This window comes from Anopheles maculipalpis, chromosome 3RL, assembly GCF_943734695.1.
Source record: "Anopheles maculipalpis chromosome 3RL, idAnoMacuDA_375_x, whole genome shotgun sequence".
NCBI classification, from domain to species: Eukaryota; Metazoa; Arthropoda; class Insecta; order Diptera; family Culicidae; genus Anopheles; species Anopheles maculipalpis.
The window spans coordinates 82,944,140-82,957,105 of NC_064872.1; the positions used below are offsets into that span (position 1 = coordinate 82,944,140).

The window sequence follows — 12,966 nt, forward strand, 5'->3', positions numbered from 1 at the left end:
CGTTCTGTTTCTGTTTGAACAGAGTCGTCAAAAGAGCCTCCGCGTTACACGGTGGTGCCTCTTCCCAAAGAGACTCGCTCGCAATGTTTAAGGTGAGTTTCAGTGGTTTGCGCGAGCGCGACGTCGTCAGTGATCTTAAGAAATCCCTTTTCTGTATCTGGTTCCAGCTGGTGGTGGTCATACTGTGCTTCGCCACACTGCTGGTTTCCACCGGGAGTGCACTGAAGAAAGACGAGTATGAGATCAATATCAAGCACGGTTCGTACGCCGTCCACCAGCGGCATGTGAACGTGGACGAGGGCACGTCGCGCTCGGTGCCACTAGCGCCCACGATTGCCCCCGGAAGTGCGAGTAAAGAAAATGGTCAGCAACGCAACGAACAGTTCTTTGGTGCAGTGAACGCAGAACGAGAGGGCGGTGCGGTGGGTGAGGGGGAACGTATCTCCACCACACTGACGGTGCCCAAACCGACGGTGCCGAGTGCAAAGCAAGTGACGAGCGGCGGTGAAGTGTCCCCGAGTGTGAAACCGATCAAGAGCATAGACTTTAATGCCGTGTCCCCGGGGCTGGAGGAGGTACCGCTGCAGGCGACCATTTTCCAGGGCAGCCGGGGACGCGGTCAGAACCGTGTCTTGTCGTACCAATCGGTGGAATACTACCCACCGGATGAAGCCACCACGGAACGAGCGGCGATTGTGAAATCGATCAGTGCGCAGGACTTTTACAATACGCCACAGCTGCGTGAACGTGGCCCAGTGCTGTTTTCTACCGAACCGACGACCACCACAACAACGGCCGCAACAACGGTGAAACCTGCTGGCAAATTGTTAAAATCGATCCCGAAGTCTGCTGTCGAGGAGAACGAGGAGATCTATCTATTGCTTAAGTACGAGAACCCTAAGAAAAAGCTGGAAGTGCAAACCAATGCTGAGAATGGGCCCGAGGGAGGAGATCAGAATCAAATCAGTGAAAATCGTGAACGTCAAGGGACGGTTGAATCTTCGCGTGTGAGAACCTCACAACCAAGCGCACGACAAAGTGCAGGAACTCGTAAAAGACCACAGGCAGAGGAGGGTGGGGTTGAATTCCTGCAGGAAAGTTTAAGAGCTGGTGCAAGTTTTACGACCGTTGGTTACTTTGTAAGTGATTCGGATACAACCACACCGATGACTCCGGTTTCGACCTCCACGAAGAACTCAGTTGAAAGTAACCCAACCACAGAGTCTCCTGGTTGGAGTTCGCAGGTTCGTGTGTCCTCTAGCAAACTGCGCAACAGCTACGGTGATTACTTAAGTGCTGAATTTAAGGACTTTGAGGACTCTATTCGTCCGATCGAAGAAAACGTGGAGGAAGCACCGGAAGGTGAAACAGACGAGGTTGACGAGGGTAGTGAAGAAACTGTCGCCACGGGTCCAGCAGATATCGATGCTAATATGGACATTATCGAAATGACACGGATTCTCGCCGGACGTCAGGGTGGACTTACGATTTCCGAGTTCAATCGGCTGTTCAAAGACTATCTAAAGAAAGAGATCACCGTACAAGATCTGGATGAGTTTAAAAAACTCGAAAAAGCCGCCGAAGAAACTCCCAAAGAGGCTCCATCCGTTGAAGATCCAACCAAGTCATTCGACATAAGGGCGGAGAATGGGAAAAAGATAGCAAAAGCATCGCCGGTTGGCAGTTTACCGGGTCCTACTGCAGCACAGAAGCAACAGCTCGATCAGCTGAAGATGCTCATCAACAAGGGTTCTTTGAAGCCTGGGCGAAAGGAGAAGGTGGTCAAGATTGGATACGGTGGGTCCAAATCGTTCCAAGGTGTGTATAAATCGCAAAAGTTCCTGGAAAAGGTAAAATCGGAGCGTACCCCGGTGCCGGCCGATGGATTGCGGGGTGGGTTAGAGTACAGGCAGCAACAACCGGTGCGGGAAATAGGGCCAATGGCTTACGTAGACAATCCGGTGTTTGGTTTTGTACTCGGTGGAAGAGCTCGTGCCGGGCCCAAGGATGGAGAAAAATCTGCCAACGGTGGACAGAGCTACGTAAAGTTCCAGAAAATCAGCTAAATGATTGGCCTTCAGGCGGATCAGGATCACTTCAGCAGGCTGACACGTACGCTGGAATCCTAACCGCACCGATTTTTGTTACCTCTGTGTTTAAGAATAGCGCTTAGAGAGTAAATAAATAGTAGAAGTTGTTGTTGACCTGTTAAAGACAATTGTTTGTGAATTTAAATCATTGGCTAGCGCATGCGTTGTTGATGACATCTGTATCAATTTTATTATACTTTTGGGGTTTAAAACTGGTTAAAAAATTTTTTTTGTAGCTAAGTTTTGCGCTCGTTCGACGACTTTGACCGAGAAATCGTTTGACTATTTCACCACTAGAAGCAACCGTTTAAGTGTTGTTCTTTAGCTACCTCAATCTTGAACTACATGTTATGGTTGGGCGAGAGCTTCGTCTTCAGCCGGTGTTTGCATGTTTGCGCTGTGCACCGCCAAAGGTCAGCTGACACCGGCCTGTTGACTTGACGGGGAAGCTCCACTGAGTCACGCCATACTTCTAATGCGTTTCATAATCAGTATAAAAGCTCAAGAATGCAACCAAAACTGTACCATTCAGCTACCGCATGTGCAACCTGTTTCATCTGTATTAAATTAAACACCCTACCATTATGGCCAAGGTATTGTACAACTTTTATAGAATAAAGTCAAATATCATATTTTAACTGGGTAACGACTGCTTTTTTGACAGATTATGGTAATTCTCTCTACACTCCTTGTGCTGGGAGCTGCGGATCCTCAGGGCTTGCAACAAAAGCCGGGAACTCCCCTGCAAGAGCGCAAAACCAAGATGGACTGGGAGCAGATAACGAACACCATCGAGGAAGTCTTCGGCATTGCCTCCGATGGAAAGCAGCAGGAAGAACAGGAAGCCATAGAGCAGGCGGCTGAAGAGCGTCGTAACGAACGCAAGCGTGAATTCATCGAGAATCAGCAAGAAGGCACTGGTCTGGAAAATCGTGAGGAACGCAGTCGTGAAGCTATCGGACGTGCTCAAGGACGACTGCCAGCACGTGAAGTACGTCGTCGTCAGCAAAATTTCCGCCAGCAGCAACAGTGGGGTTTAAAAAGGCAGGATCAGCAGCAGCAGGGCGAAAAGAAGGATCGGTACTACAACGATTTCCCACTGTACGAGTTCGCGTATGGTGTGCATGATCCGGAAACTGGCGATAATAAGGAACAGTGGGAAAAGCGTGTCGGAGATCATGTGAAGGGAAAGTACACGCTCGATCAGCCTGACGGTACGAAGCGAGTGGTTGAGTATGAGGCCGACGATAAGAGCGGATTTGAGGCGATTGTGAAGGAAATCGATCGAATCGATGATCGTCATCGGGGTAATGTGCGTTGGGGACATTCCGATGGGTTGGTTGCTCAGAGCTACAGTAAGCTGAAGAAGGTGGATTAAGAGGATGATAATTACGGGTGGATTATTGAATAAATCATATTGCTCAAAATAAAAGCTTAAATTGTAGTGTTCTGTATTATGAAACCCCAAAAACATCGAATATTCATCAGCTGGCAGAAAAAACACCGTTAGAGACACCTTTTTTGGTGGAATATTTGGGAAGGAAAAGGAGGAAAAAAGAAAAGAAGAAGAAGTGAAAGTAAGTGACACAAAAATATGCGCAGCCTCTAGACGAATCCAACGGTATGCCCGACGCCAGGATCGAACTGAGCATATTATCGCTGATTTTCCAAAGTGAATGCTGTTATTCTTCGCAATAACTGAATGAGGGTGGAAGGATCGGGTTGGGGTGTTCCACGAACGAATGTAAGGCCTCAAAACGCATCCAACGGTATGCCGGACGCTAGAATCAGACCAAAACGCTGACGATTTATCGCTGATTTTCCACGGGAATGTTTTTCTTTTTATTAATAACTGGCCGGGGGCTGGCGGGATCGGGTTGGGATGTTCAGCAAAAAGATGCGCAGCGCAGCCAGAATCGGTATGCCGTACGCCAGAATCGGACCAGGAATGGCCGAGTTATTGCCGATCTATGGGAATGATGTTTTTCCTCCATAACTAAGAGGGGAGTGGAGGGATTGGGTTGGGGTGTTTGGCAAAAAGCTGCGCGGCTTCAAGACGCATCCAACAGTATGCCGGACGCCAGAATCGGATCAAAACTGGGCAAGCTATAGCAGATTTTCCACGGGAATGTTGTTTTTCCTCATTAACTAGGCGGGTGGTGGAGCGATCGGGTTGGGGTGTTGGGCAAAAAGATGCGCGGTCTCAAGACGCATTCAACAGTATGCCGGACGCCAGGATCGGACTAAGAATGAACGAGTAATCGCCGATTTTCCACGGGAATGTTGTTTTTCCTCATTAACTAGGCGGGGGGTGGAGCGATCGGGTTGGGGTGTTGGGCAAAAAGATGCGCGGTCTCAAGACGCATTCAACAGTATGCCGGACGCCAGGATCGGACTAAGAATGAACGAGTAATCGCCGATTTTCCACGGGAATGCTGCTGGCGGAATCCCCCCCGGCTCCCTACCAGGTTCTGGAAAATCTTTCTTGCCGCATCGGAATCCACAAAAATTTGGCATAAAAATCTGCCCAGGAGCGACTGGAAATAAAAAAATGAGTTGGAAATTTTAAGTCCGGAAGTCAACTCTAAATTTTGCCAAGAGATTTTAAAACCGATTTTGAATTTTAAGTTTGAATTTGCAATTTTTTGGCCGGCCCGAGCTACCTTCTCGAATGCATGTTCTCCTGTTATTTCCAGTCGCTCCTGGGCGGATTTTTATGCCAGATTTTTGTAGATTTCGATGCGGCAAAATCTGACCAGGAGTAACAGGAGAGCATACCAGGCGAAGAGGTAGCAAATGGAAATTTTAAAAGTGGTCCGAAAATTATTTTCTTTCCGTCTCGACAAATATTTTTCCGTCTCATTTTAAGTTTGTCTTTCAATTTTAAGTTCTTCAGAGTCATTTTTATTTCTTTCTTGAAATATATTTTAAAAACCCTCCAAAAGATGGTTTTTAATATAAAATGGAAATAAGGGGGATTTTCCAGAACCTAGAAGGGAGGGGGGGGGGGGGGATTCCGCCAGCAGCATTCCCATGGAAAATCGGCGATTACTCGTTCATTCTTGGTCCGATCCTGGCGTCCGGCATACTGTTGGATGCGTCTTGAGACCGCGCATCTTTTCGCCGAACACCCCAACCCAATCCCTCCACCCCCTCCCGAGTTATTGCAGAAAACAACAACATTCCCGTGGAAAATCGGCGATCACTCGCTCGTTCCTGGTCCGATCATGGCGTCGGGCATACCGTTGGATGCGTCTTGAAGCCGCGCAGCTTTTCGCCAAACACCCCAACCCGATCCCTTCTCCCTCCTAAAAGTTATTGAGGAAAAACAACATTCCCGTGGAAAATCGACGATAACTCGCCCAGTTCTGATCCGATCCTAACGTACGACCTACCGTTTGATACGTCTTGAGGCCGAGCATCTTTTTGCTGAACACTCCAACCCGATCCCTCCACTTCCTGCCCAGTTATTGAAGAAAAACATTCCCGTGGAAAATCAGCGATAGCCCGCTCAGTTCTGGTCCGATTCTGGCGTACGGCATACCGTTGGGTGCGTCTTGAGGCTGCGCATCTTTTTGCTGAACAACGTATGCTTATTTGAGTCGCGCATATTTATTTCCTGCACTTAATCTCGATTCCTCCACCATTCGTCCAGTTATTCCACGAAACAGAGGTTTGCTGTGGAAAATTGGCTATAACTCACTCAGTTTTTATCCGATCGGAGCGTTTTGCATATAGTTGGATGCTTCTTTATGTTGTTTTATTTCTTCTTTGGATGCATATTTTTTTAACCAACTTAAACCTATTCCTCCATCTCGATTTCTTTGCAGTTTATGTTAAATCTGCCACTGATCTAAAGGTACCTGTCACTGGGAAAAGTTTAGAAAGTGTTTGTGAACAGTTCAGTAATACATAGATTTAATGTATAAAGTATGCCACAAATATTGCACACACAAAATGAAACAAAAGGCAAGAAAAGTTTATTATAGTAAACGAAGAAAGGAATTTATTTCGACATAAATATGTTGATAATGATGAATTGTAAAATAATGGAACTGGAAGAAATTTGAAGAAAATGACAAGCTGAGTACGAATAATAAATGTAAAGGTTAGTTTTTGTCTCAGAATGCCTCAAATATATCAAGCAAGTAGATTGTTCAAGAGACAGATACAAAGAACTCCAGCAAAGTTTACTCTTTCAACACCGAACAGCTTATAAAAGAGCACTTTCATGGCCAGCTAATTGTAATGACCATTATGATTGAATTCAATCAACAGCCTTTTGCCAAGATCTCACACAGTCCTGTATTTACTTTGCTATTTCAAAGTAAAAACATCCATTACTGATACTGCTGCGTGTAATCAACCGAAAAGAGGAAGGAGCGAACGAAGTTGAAATTATATGCAATCTGTTGACCGGCGCAATGGATCAGTGCCCCACAAGCGGGGCACAAATTATTGGGTAAATAATTCGAGTAGTCAAGTTTAATGTACTCACGAAACGGCAATTGACACCGTTGTATCCCTCCGGTATCCGGACCAGTATTGCGTCACTTTGATTAGTTATCCGATCTCTTAAGATAGCTGTAGCTATGCCCCACTTTACCTTCCTTTTTTTCTACCTCACCCTCGACAATAGCGTCCTTACGTTCGATGTTCTTCACCGTCGCTTCAAAGCCCTTCTTGCTGTCTGCCTCATATTCTACCACACGTTGCGTACCATCCGATTCGTCAAATCGATAGGCACCCTTCACATGATCACCGTGACGCTTTTCCCATTGATCCTTGTGGTCGCCACTGATTGGGTCCTTTACTCCGTACCCAAACTCGTAACTGGGGATGGATGATTTTTCCTTTTCCTCAACGATGATGTCTTTCTTCTCAGCAATAGGGATCTTCTTGAATGTTTCGATTTTCTCCTCGATTATTGTATGCTCCGGGATTTTGTGAAAGACTTTCGTCTCGTATGTGATTAGTTTGCGTTCTTCTGCTAATTCGTCCTGGGCGTAGGAAGAAAATACAAATTCTACAGCGAGAAGGAATGCAATCAGCTGAAAAAGGATAAAAATTGAGATATTAACATTGCTTCAAAATTATCATTTATGTTTCACTTTTACCTTCATTGTGTATTTTTCAGGTTTTTCTCTTTGTGTTGTGATAAGAAGCGTCAATCGTAACTGATAGTAACAGCTTCTCAGAACCTACCTTTTATACTCAGAACGACTGCCCGTCAAACCATTATGGTGGGATAAATCTGGTAGTAAAAATCATCTTCTATTTAGAATGCACCTTCTAAGTACACACCGTCAGTTCCCAAAAGCCTATAGTTTATCCCACGAAATGCATATGTGATGAGCGACATGCATTACACGTAAAGCACGCAACTCACCTGTGCCCTACTTTCGACGTATTGGCTGGCAATCCAGCATCAAGGTTTTACTACAGCTTTGCATTTCTTCGAGGTGTTCACGCTACTCACACACAACATGCCACCGTACCAGAAAAAAAGTTCCCACTGTGGATGAAGAAACCCCTTTCATACAACACGTTTACGTCGGAGGAACAAGTCAAAAGTGTTTGCCATTTTAAAACACCGCATGGAGCAGTTTAAAGTACTCCAAATGTGTGTTTTGCTTCCGATTCGGAAAGCAAGTGATCGCTTTTAACCGTCGTGGTCCGGTGGCCGAACATCGGTCTGGTGAAAAACGGAAGTAGCGGACCCGGTGCGACCAATAAAAGGGAAATGTTAATGCACACGGTGTGAGCAACATCGTTTTCTCGACCGTAACGGGCGTAAAGTACACGGCTAAAGCGTGGTGCAGATCATGCCTTCCATCACGATCACGATGATTGATGCCATGGCAAGCACGCGCTGAAGGTGAGAGTGAACACAAACATACAAAGAAAAAAAGCAGCACAAACGAAGGTGTCGTTGACTGGAATGCTGGCGCTTTGGAAAGGGATGGTGGGAGGTACCGTGGGTAAGCTGGAAGGGTTTTGGGTGCTCCAGTTTGTAGGTCAGTGTCGAAATTTGCACCTCAAAGGAAGCAACAATGCAAGGTTTTCAATTGTGGCTGAATATTTTCGGAGAAGTTTTGGGGGGAAAGAAATGATCGTTTCCAATAAATTCGACAGTTTTCTTTGTCGCTTTTAAGCGTTAAAGGCTAGGCACACGGTTGAAACATTAAATAAGTATTGTGTTTGAAACATGTTCTAATGTAAATGCAAAGAATTTTTCGAGCAAAACCATAAAAGATGAAGCTTAACGTCTTCTAAATATCATATCATGGCATATCTTTGTTTGGTTGTAGTTTTAGGAAAAAACTCAACAGGAATATAAGACAAAATTATAGTTTAGATCATTAGAAAGGCAAATCATATAGTTCGGAGATAGTTTCAAAGCATAAATCATAAATGATAACCTCGAACATAATCTCAAAAGTACATTACATAAACGAGAGAAAGAAAATTGTATCATAAAAATAAAAAAATATATAATTGAAACTACAAAAAAATCCATTAGCTCGTCCAAAGTATGGAAAAAATACTTACCAAGTTTTATTTTTAGAACGATTATGATGAATAAAGCAACTGTTTAGCAGATGCGATAACAATTAACTGTGAAAAGGTTTATTATAATGTCCATCTGATCGAACAGAGTTCATTTGAAATTCATTTTAAAGTGCCATTTCAACCGTAACTTGGCGATAAAGCATTTTCATGTTGATCGACCTTATCTTTGATCTAAAACTTTTTTATCCTCATCGCTTAAATTACATTCATCTTTAGGAATTCTCTTAGGACGGCTGGTACATCGTTTGTGGTCCAGTCCTTTGGCAACTCATGATTTATTATGATCTAGAAAAAAAAAATAATAGTGTAGGTCATTCAATAATTAAAATGGACTAAATATTTCCGATATCTAAATTTTTATTTCGAAAAACAAAACATGGCATTTGGAATACTTCGAACGATGAATGTACTGAATGATGAAACGATGAACTACTTATCTAAACCTTTAGCTTCAACATTTTCCTATAGAATCTACTCTTGTCTAAATTTGACCAGGCTTAAGCTTCCGCTTGGTCACTTCAATCTCCACCACCTGCTGTTTATCACCTTCACCACCTTCCGCCTCTTCCTGCACCTGATCCGCCTCCTCACCTACTTCACCACTCTGTCCACGCTTAACGCCCCCGTTCAGCACAAACTGCTGACCTTCTTCAGTGTCTAAATCGATCAGCCGCAAATTGCCACCCGCTTCCTCGATTAGCAACAGGTTACGCACCCGCTGTACCACTTCCGTACCCTCCTCACTGCCCGCCACCTCATCGATCGAGTCTTCGATTTCGTTCTCCTCCGGCGTCGTCTGTTCGGACAGCTGCTCCAGTCGAGCACGGTTCACGCGCTCACGTTCCCGCTGGGACAGACGTCCAACTCGGCGTGCCTCCATATCCAGACGACGGGCTTCCTTGACGGCTTCAGCGTCCTGCACTGCCTCTTGGCGTCGTAGTTCATACTCCCGGCGACGTTCGCTCAAGCTATCGAGCGTCTGCAGAATCTGCTCCCGACGCTCCTGGCTTCTCTGGAGCGTTTGCTGTCGGCGATCGGCACGACGGCGTTCGATTTCCGCCCGGATTGCACTTAGCACGCGGCTTGCATTGAATCGCTCCGTTGTTAGTTCGCTTTCCTTAACAGGGATCGTCTCGGTGGCCGTTTCCTTGGCCGCATCCGTAGGAGCACTCGTCTGAGCTGCCGATCCACTAAGTCCCAACAGCACCACAGCACCAACCAACAGAAAAACCTGTGAAAAACACGTTTTGAAGTAGCACACCTCACATCACTAACGAAACCCACGCATTCTATCATCGTGCGTCATGCTCACCTTTGTGCTGGACATTGTTCACAAGCTCTTCTCTCCACAAATCTAACCCAAAGAAACTCTTAACTGCTCGTTACGAAAGCAATTAGAACCACCACCGGAGCGACTCGCTAGCGGCAACTGAGCAAAAACAAAACAGCTACGATTCAAACGGTACGATCGACGGCTGGTAACTGATACAGTAGCCGGGGGTTGCGCAAACTTTTATAGTGACTAGATCGAAAAAGTACTAACATTTAGCTACGATGCACTCGTCTGCCGGACAGACGGTTAAGCATAGTTGGTCGACCGGTCAAGTTTCGAGCCGAACAATTTTCGGCCTAGATTCACTTCCGACATACGGTACCACGACTTGATGTACCACTTCATGATCGACTCACTTTCCTCTTGGTTTAGCCAATGCAAAAGTTTTCGTGTTGTGGTACCGGTAATGTTTATGCTCTTCTGCACTTTAACGTCTACCCTCCCCACTTAACGCATACGAACATTCTAAGACATCTTCGAAGGAAAAATTGGATGTATACAAAGGCTTGCGGCGTTGTAGACGCTTGTTCTCGGCTATGGTTGATCGAGCGCCAACACTGAATGTGGGGCGACTTTGGCCCGCCGAAGGATTTTTAATCGACTGTGCGATCGACGATTTCGCGTTATGTTTTTTGGTTAGGTTCTAAGCTCTGAGCCGGCAAGTTTGGTGGGTATGTACGATCGATTCGTTTTTGTAGCAGATCGGTTGGTTTTCGTACAACTTCGGTGGTGTGCAAATGTTTAATTATAGGTTTGCTATGAGTTTGTTCGTTTGTTTTAGAAAGTGAAAATAAGCGTCGATTTAAGAGAACTAGTTTTGTGATGTAGCGCTTGTTTTGGAACAGTTTCTGTCCAAAGCCTCGTGTAGTTGATCTTTTAGAATCCTGGTCCGAAAGATTCTTCGTAGAAAAATAAAAGAACAAGGGATATAAAGCCAAAATTAACATTCTGATAAATGTTTGAATAACGATTGTTTGGTGTTGCTTCGATTGGGATCTTTTTTCAGAATGTTTTTACTTGTGTAATGAATATAGTGTGTTTTTGACATCGTTATGTTGTTGTTGAAAAATTGTGTGATGTATTTGTAAAGCTTTAATTTGTTCAAGGTGAACTTAAGTTCAACAGTTGGTGGCCATCAAATGGCTTACTAAACTTGCTCATCCTCCGTTCATCCTTGCTTCGTTAATTAACTGTCCTTATGGGATTTGAGACGCGGTTCTGCCACGTGAAGACCGACGCCGCTGTCGCCTCTTACGCTGAACCGCTCCGAAGTGCTGTTAAAAGCACTTTTACAATAAAGAAACTAGCATGCTATTTGGAGTTTATAAAAGAGTGTAAAAATTTGAAATTTGCGTCCTGACTTTAAATTCCTAAATTTCATAAAAGTTTTCACTTTAAGCATACAATGTAGTTACAAATATGCACCAAACCGTCGAGCTTCAGCTCCGTTACTTACCCAATTGAGCCCTGAATCAGGTGTTTGAAATATTTTACATTTATTTAGTCATCACCGCCAAGACGAGTGACAATTATTCACCACCAATTGGTGCACTGCTTTACTTTCATTAGCCAATGGAAAAAATCACCAGCCCATACGATCCAACGCAAACACGAACGAGAGTCAGGGATATGTGGAATTTACCATTTGTAGGGAATCCCCTTTTTAAGCCACTGATCCCTACACCTCTGCAAGCTTGTGATCGACGAATCGACTCTGTGCAGTGGAGAAAAGACACTTTCTTGCTCGTTTGCTAGCACTCGGGAAGAAGTCTTCGGATAATTAAGTAAACACGACGTTTCATGCCTACGATCTAATGGTGGCCCCGAAAGCGCACTTTACAAAAGCCACCAACAGAATACACCCAGGAATGTGTGCTCATTGACGCGGTACAATTTTCAAACCTCGAGCTAGAGAACCTTTACCATTTGGCGGTGCATTCGTTTGATTCGATATGTGACACCCTGAACAGTTGTACGATGCCTGACGAAACTGGCGACTTCTTCAAATCTCCCAACGCGAACCCGCCAGCTTGCCCTAATGAGGTGTAACCCGGTTGCGAAAAAGCGCTGCCAGCTTTAAGTGAACCCAAACGGCATGAAAGGTTTCATATCTTGTCTCGGTAAGGTTTGTACTGAGCCCGTGTTGAATGTTCAACGTGATTTCGCGGCCCACAATGATGTGAAATGGAAAGTGGGGAATGAGGCAAACGGTTCAAACAACTTCTTCATCTCGCTAATGATATGCTGGCTGGATGTGTGGATTGCCTATTTTCGGGGGCTTATTGGTGAGCTTATTTAGCTCAATAACTTAAGGAGAATTATCGGACCTTCGTCAGTGTTTCCATAAAAGCAAACTAATTTAATACGACACATTACGCAGTAGGACGTTAATTGATTCGTCGATCGGATAGGATCGATTCGTAGTCGTTTTATTTGTCTCTAATTGCGCTTATTGCGTTTCGTGCCAATTCAATCCGATGATGTGATCGGGATGATTTTGACCCGATTTTAAAGGCCATTCCTGGGGAGCTTCTCTCAAGACCGTACCTAAGTGGAGGCCTGTAGCATACTGTAGCTGTGTGCGATCGGATCTTGCTGGCTGTGGGTGCCCTTGGGCAGCTTGACGTTGGTGACGATCGCCCGGAAGCCGCGTACGTTGTCCGCCTCGTACTCGACGATACGCTGTGTCCCGTCGGCTTCCTCCAGCATGTACACACCATGTACCCGGTCGCCGTCGCGCTTTTCCCACTGATCTTTGTGATCGCCCGTAATTGGGTCCTTCACGCCGTAAGCGAACTCGTACCGGGGTGTGTGATGTGGCGTTTTCCCGCCACTCGATCGATGCTGATTGATGGTGTCGTTGATGGTGTCGGAAACGGGACGAACGACGGGTACGGCTGCAGCAATCGACAGTAACACCAGCATCGGAATCAATCGCTGCAGGACACTTGCCTGTACGTGGGCCGGCAT

At 45.3% G+C, this 12,966-nt stretch overlaps 5 protein-coding genes across 5 annotated transcripts; 2 read left to right on the forward strand and 3 right to left on the reverse strand.

The window, feature by feature from the left end:
* The first annotated feature begins 83 nt into the window (after window positions 1-83).
* Window positions 84-2,066, forward strand: LOC126561810 (uncharacterized). Its single transcript, XM_050218136.1, has one exon. It carries the CDS (start codon window positions 84-86, stop codon window positions 2,064-2,066), a length of 1,983 nt encoding a protein of 660 aa, XP_050074093.1.
* Window positions 2,067-2,674: 608 nt separating this feature from the next.
* Window positions 2,675-3,468, forward strand: LOC126562932 (capping protein inhibiting regulator of actin dynamics-like). Its single transcript, XM_050219535.1, has 2 exons — window positions 2,675-2,683; window positions 2,755-3,468. Exons 1-2 carry the CDS (start codon window positions 2,675-2,677, stop codon window positions 3,466-3,468), a joined length of 723 nt encoding a protein of 240 aa, XP_050075492.1.
* Window positions 3,469-6,649: 3,181 nt separating this feature from the next.
* LOC126561068 (larval cuticle protein A2B-like) lies at window positions 6,650-7,213 on the reverse strand. The gene is made up of 2 exons (XM_050217014.1): window positions 7,208-7,213; window positions 6,650-7,141 (listed from the first exon to the last, which is right to left on the reverse strand). Exons 1-2 carry the CDS (start codon window positions 7,211-7,213, stop codon window positions 6,650-6,652), a joined length of 498 nt encoding a protein of 165 aa, XP_050072971.1.
* Window positions 7,214-9,144: 1,931 nt separating this feature from the next.
* LOC126562867 (trichohyalin-like) lies at window positions 9,145-9,990 on the reverse strand. The gene is made up of 2 exons (XM_050219461.1): window positions 9,976-9,990; window positions 9,145-9,894 (listed from the first exon to the last, which is right to left on the reverse strand). Exons 1-2 carry the CDS (start codon window positions 9,988-9,990, stop codon window positions 9,145-9,147), a joined length of 765 nt encoding a protein of 254 aa, XP_050075418.1.
* Window positions 9,991-12,543: 2,553 nt separating this feature from the next.
* On the reverse strand, window positions 12,544-12,966 carry LOC126561069 (larval cuticle protein A2B-like). Its single transcript, XM_050217015.1, has one exon. The coding sequence runs from the start codon at window positions 12,964-12,966 to the stop codon at window positions 12,544-12,546; it is 423 nt and encodes a 140-aa protein (XP_050072972.1).

What these genes read in the sequence shown, in the direction of transcription:
- LOC126561069 (XM_050217015.1), bottom strand. Translation starts at nt 12,966, where the DNA reads ATGCCGGCCCACGTACAGGCAAGTGTCCTGCAGCGATTGATTCCGATG.
- LOC126561810 (XM_050218136.1), top strand. Translation starts at nt 84, where the DNA reads ATGTTTAAGGTGAGTTTCAGTGGTTTGCGCGAGCGCGACGTCGTCAGT.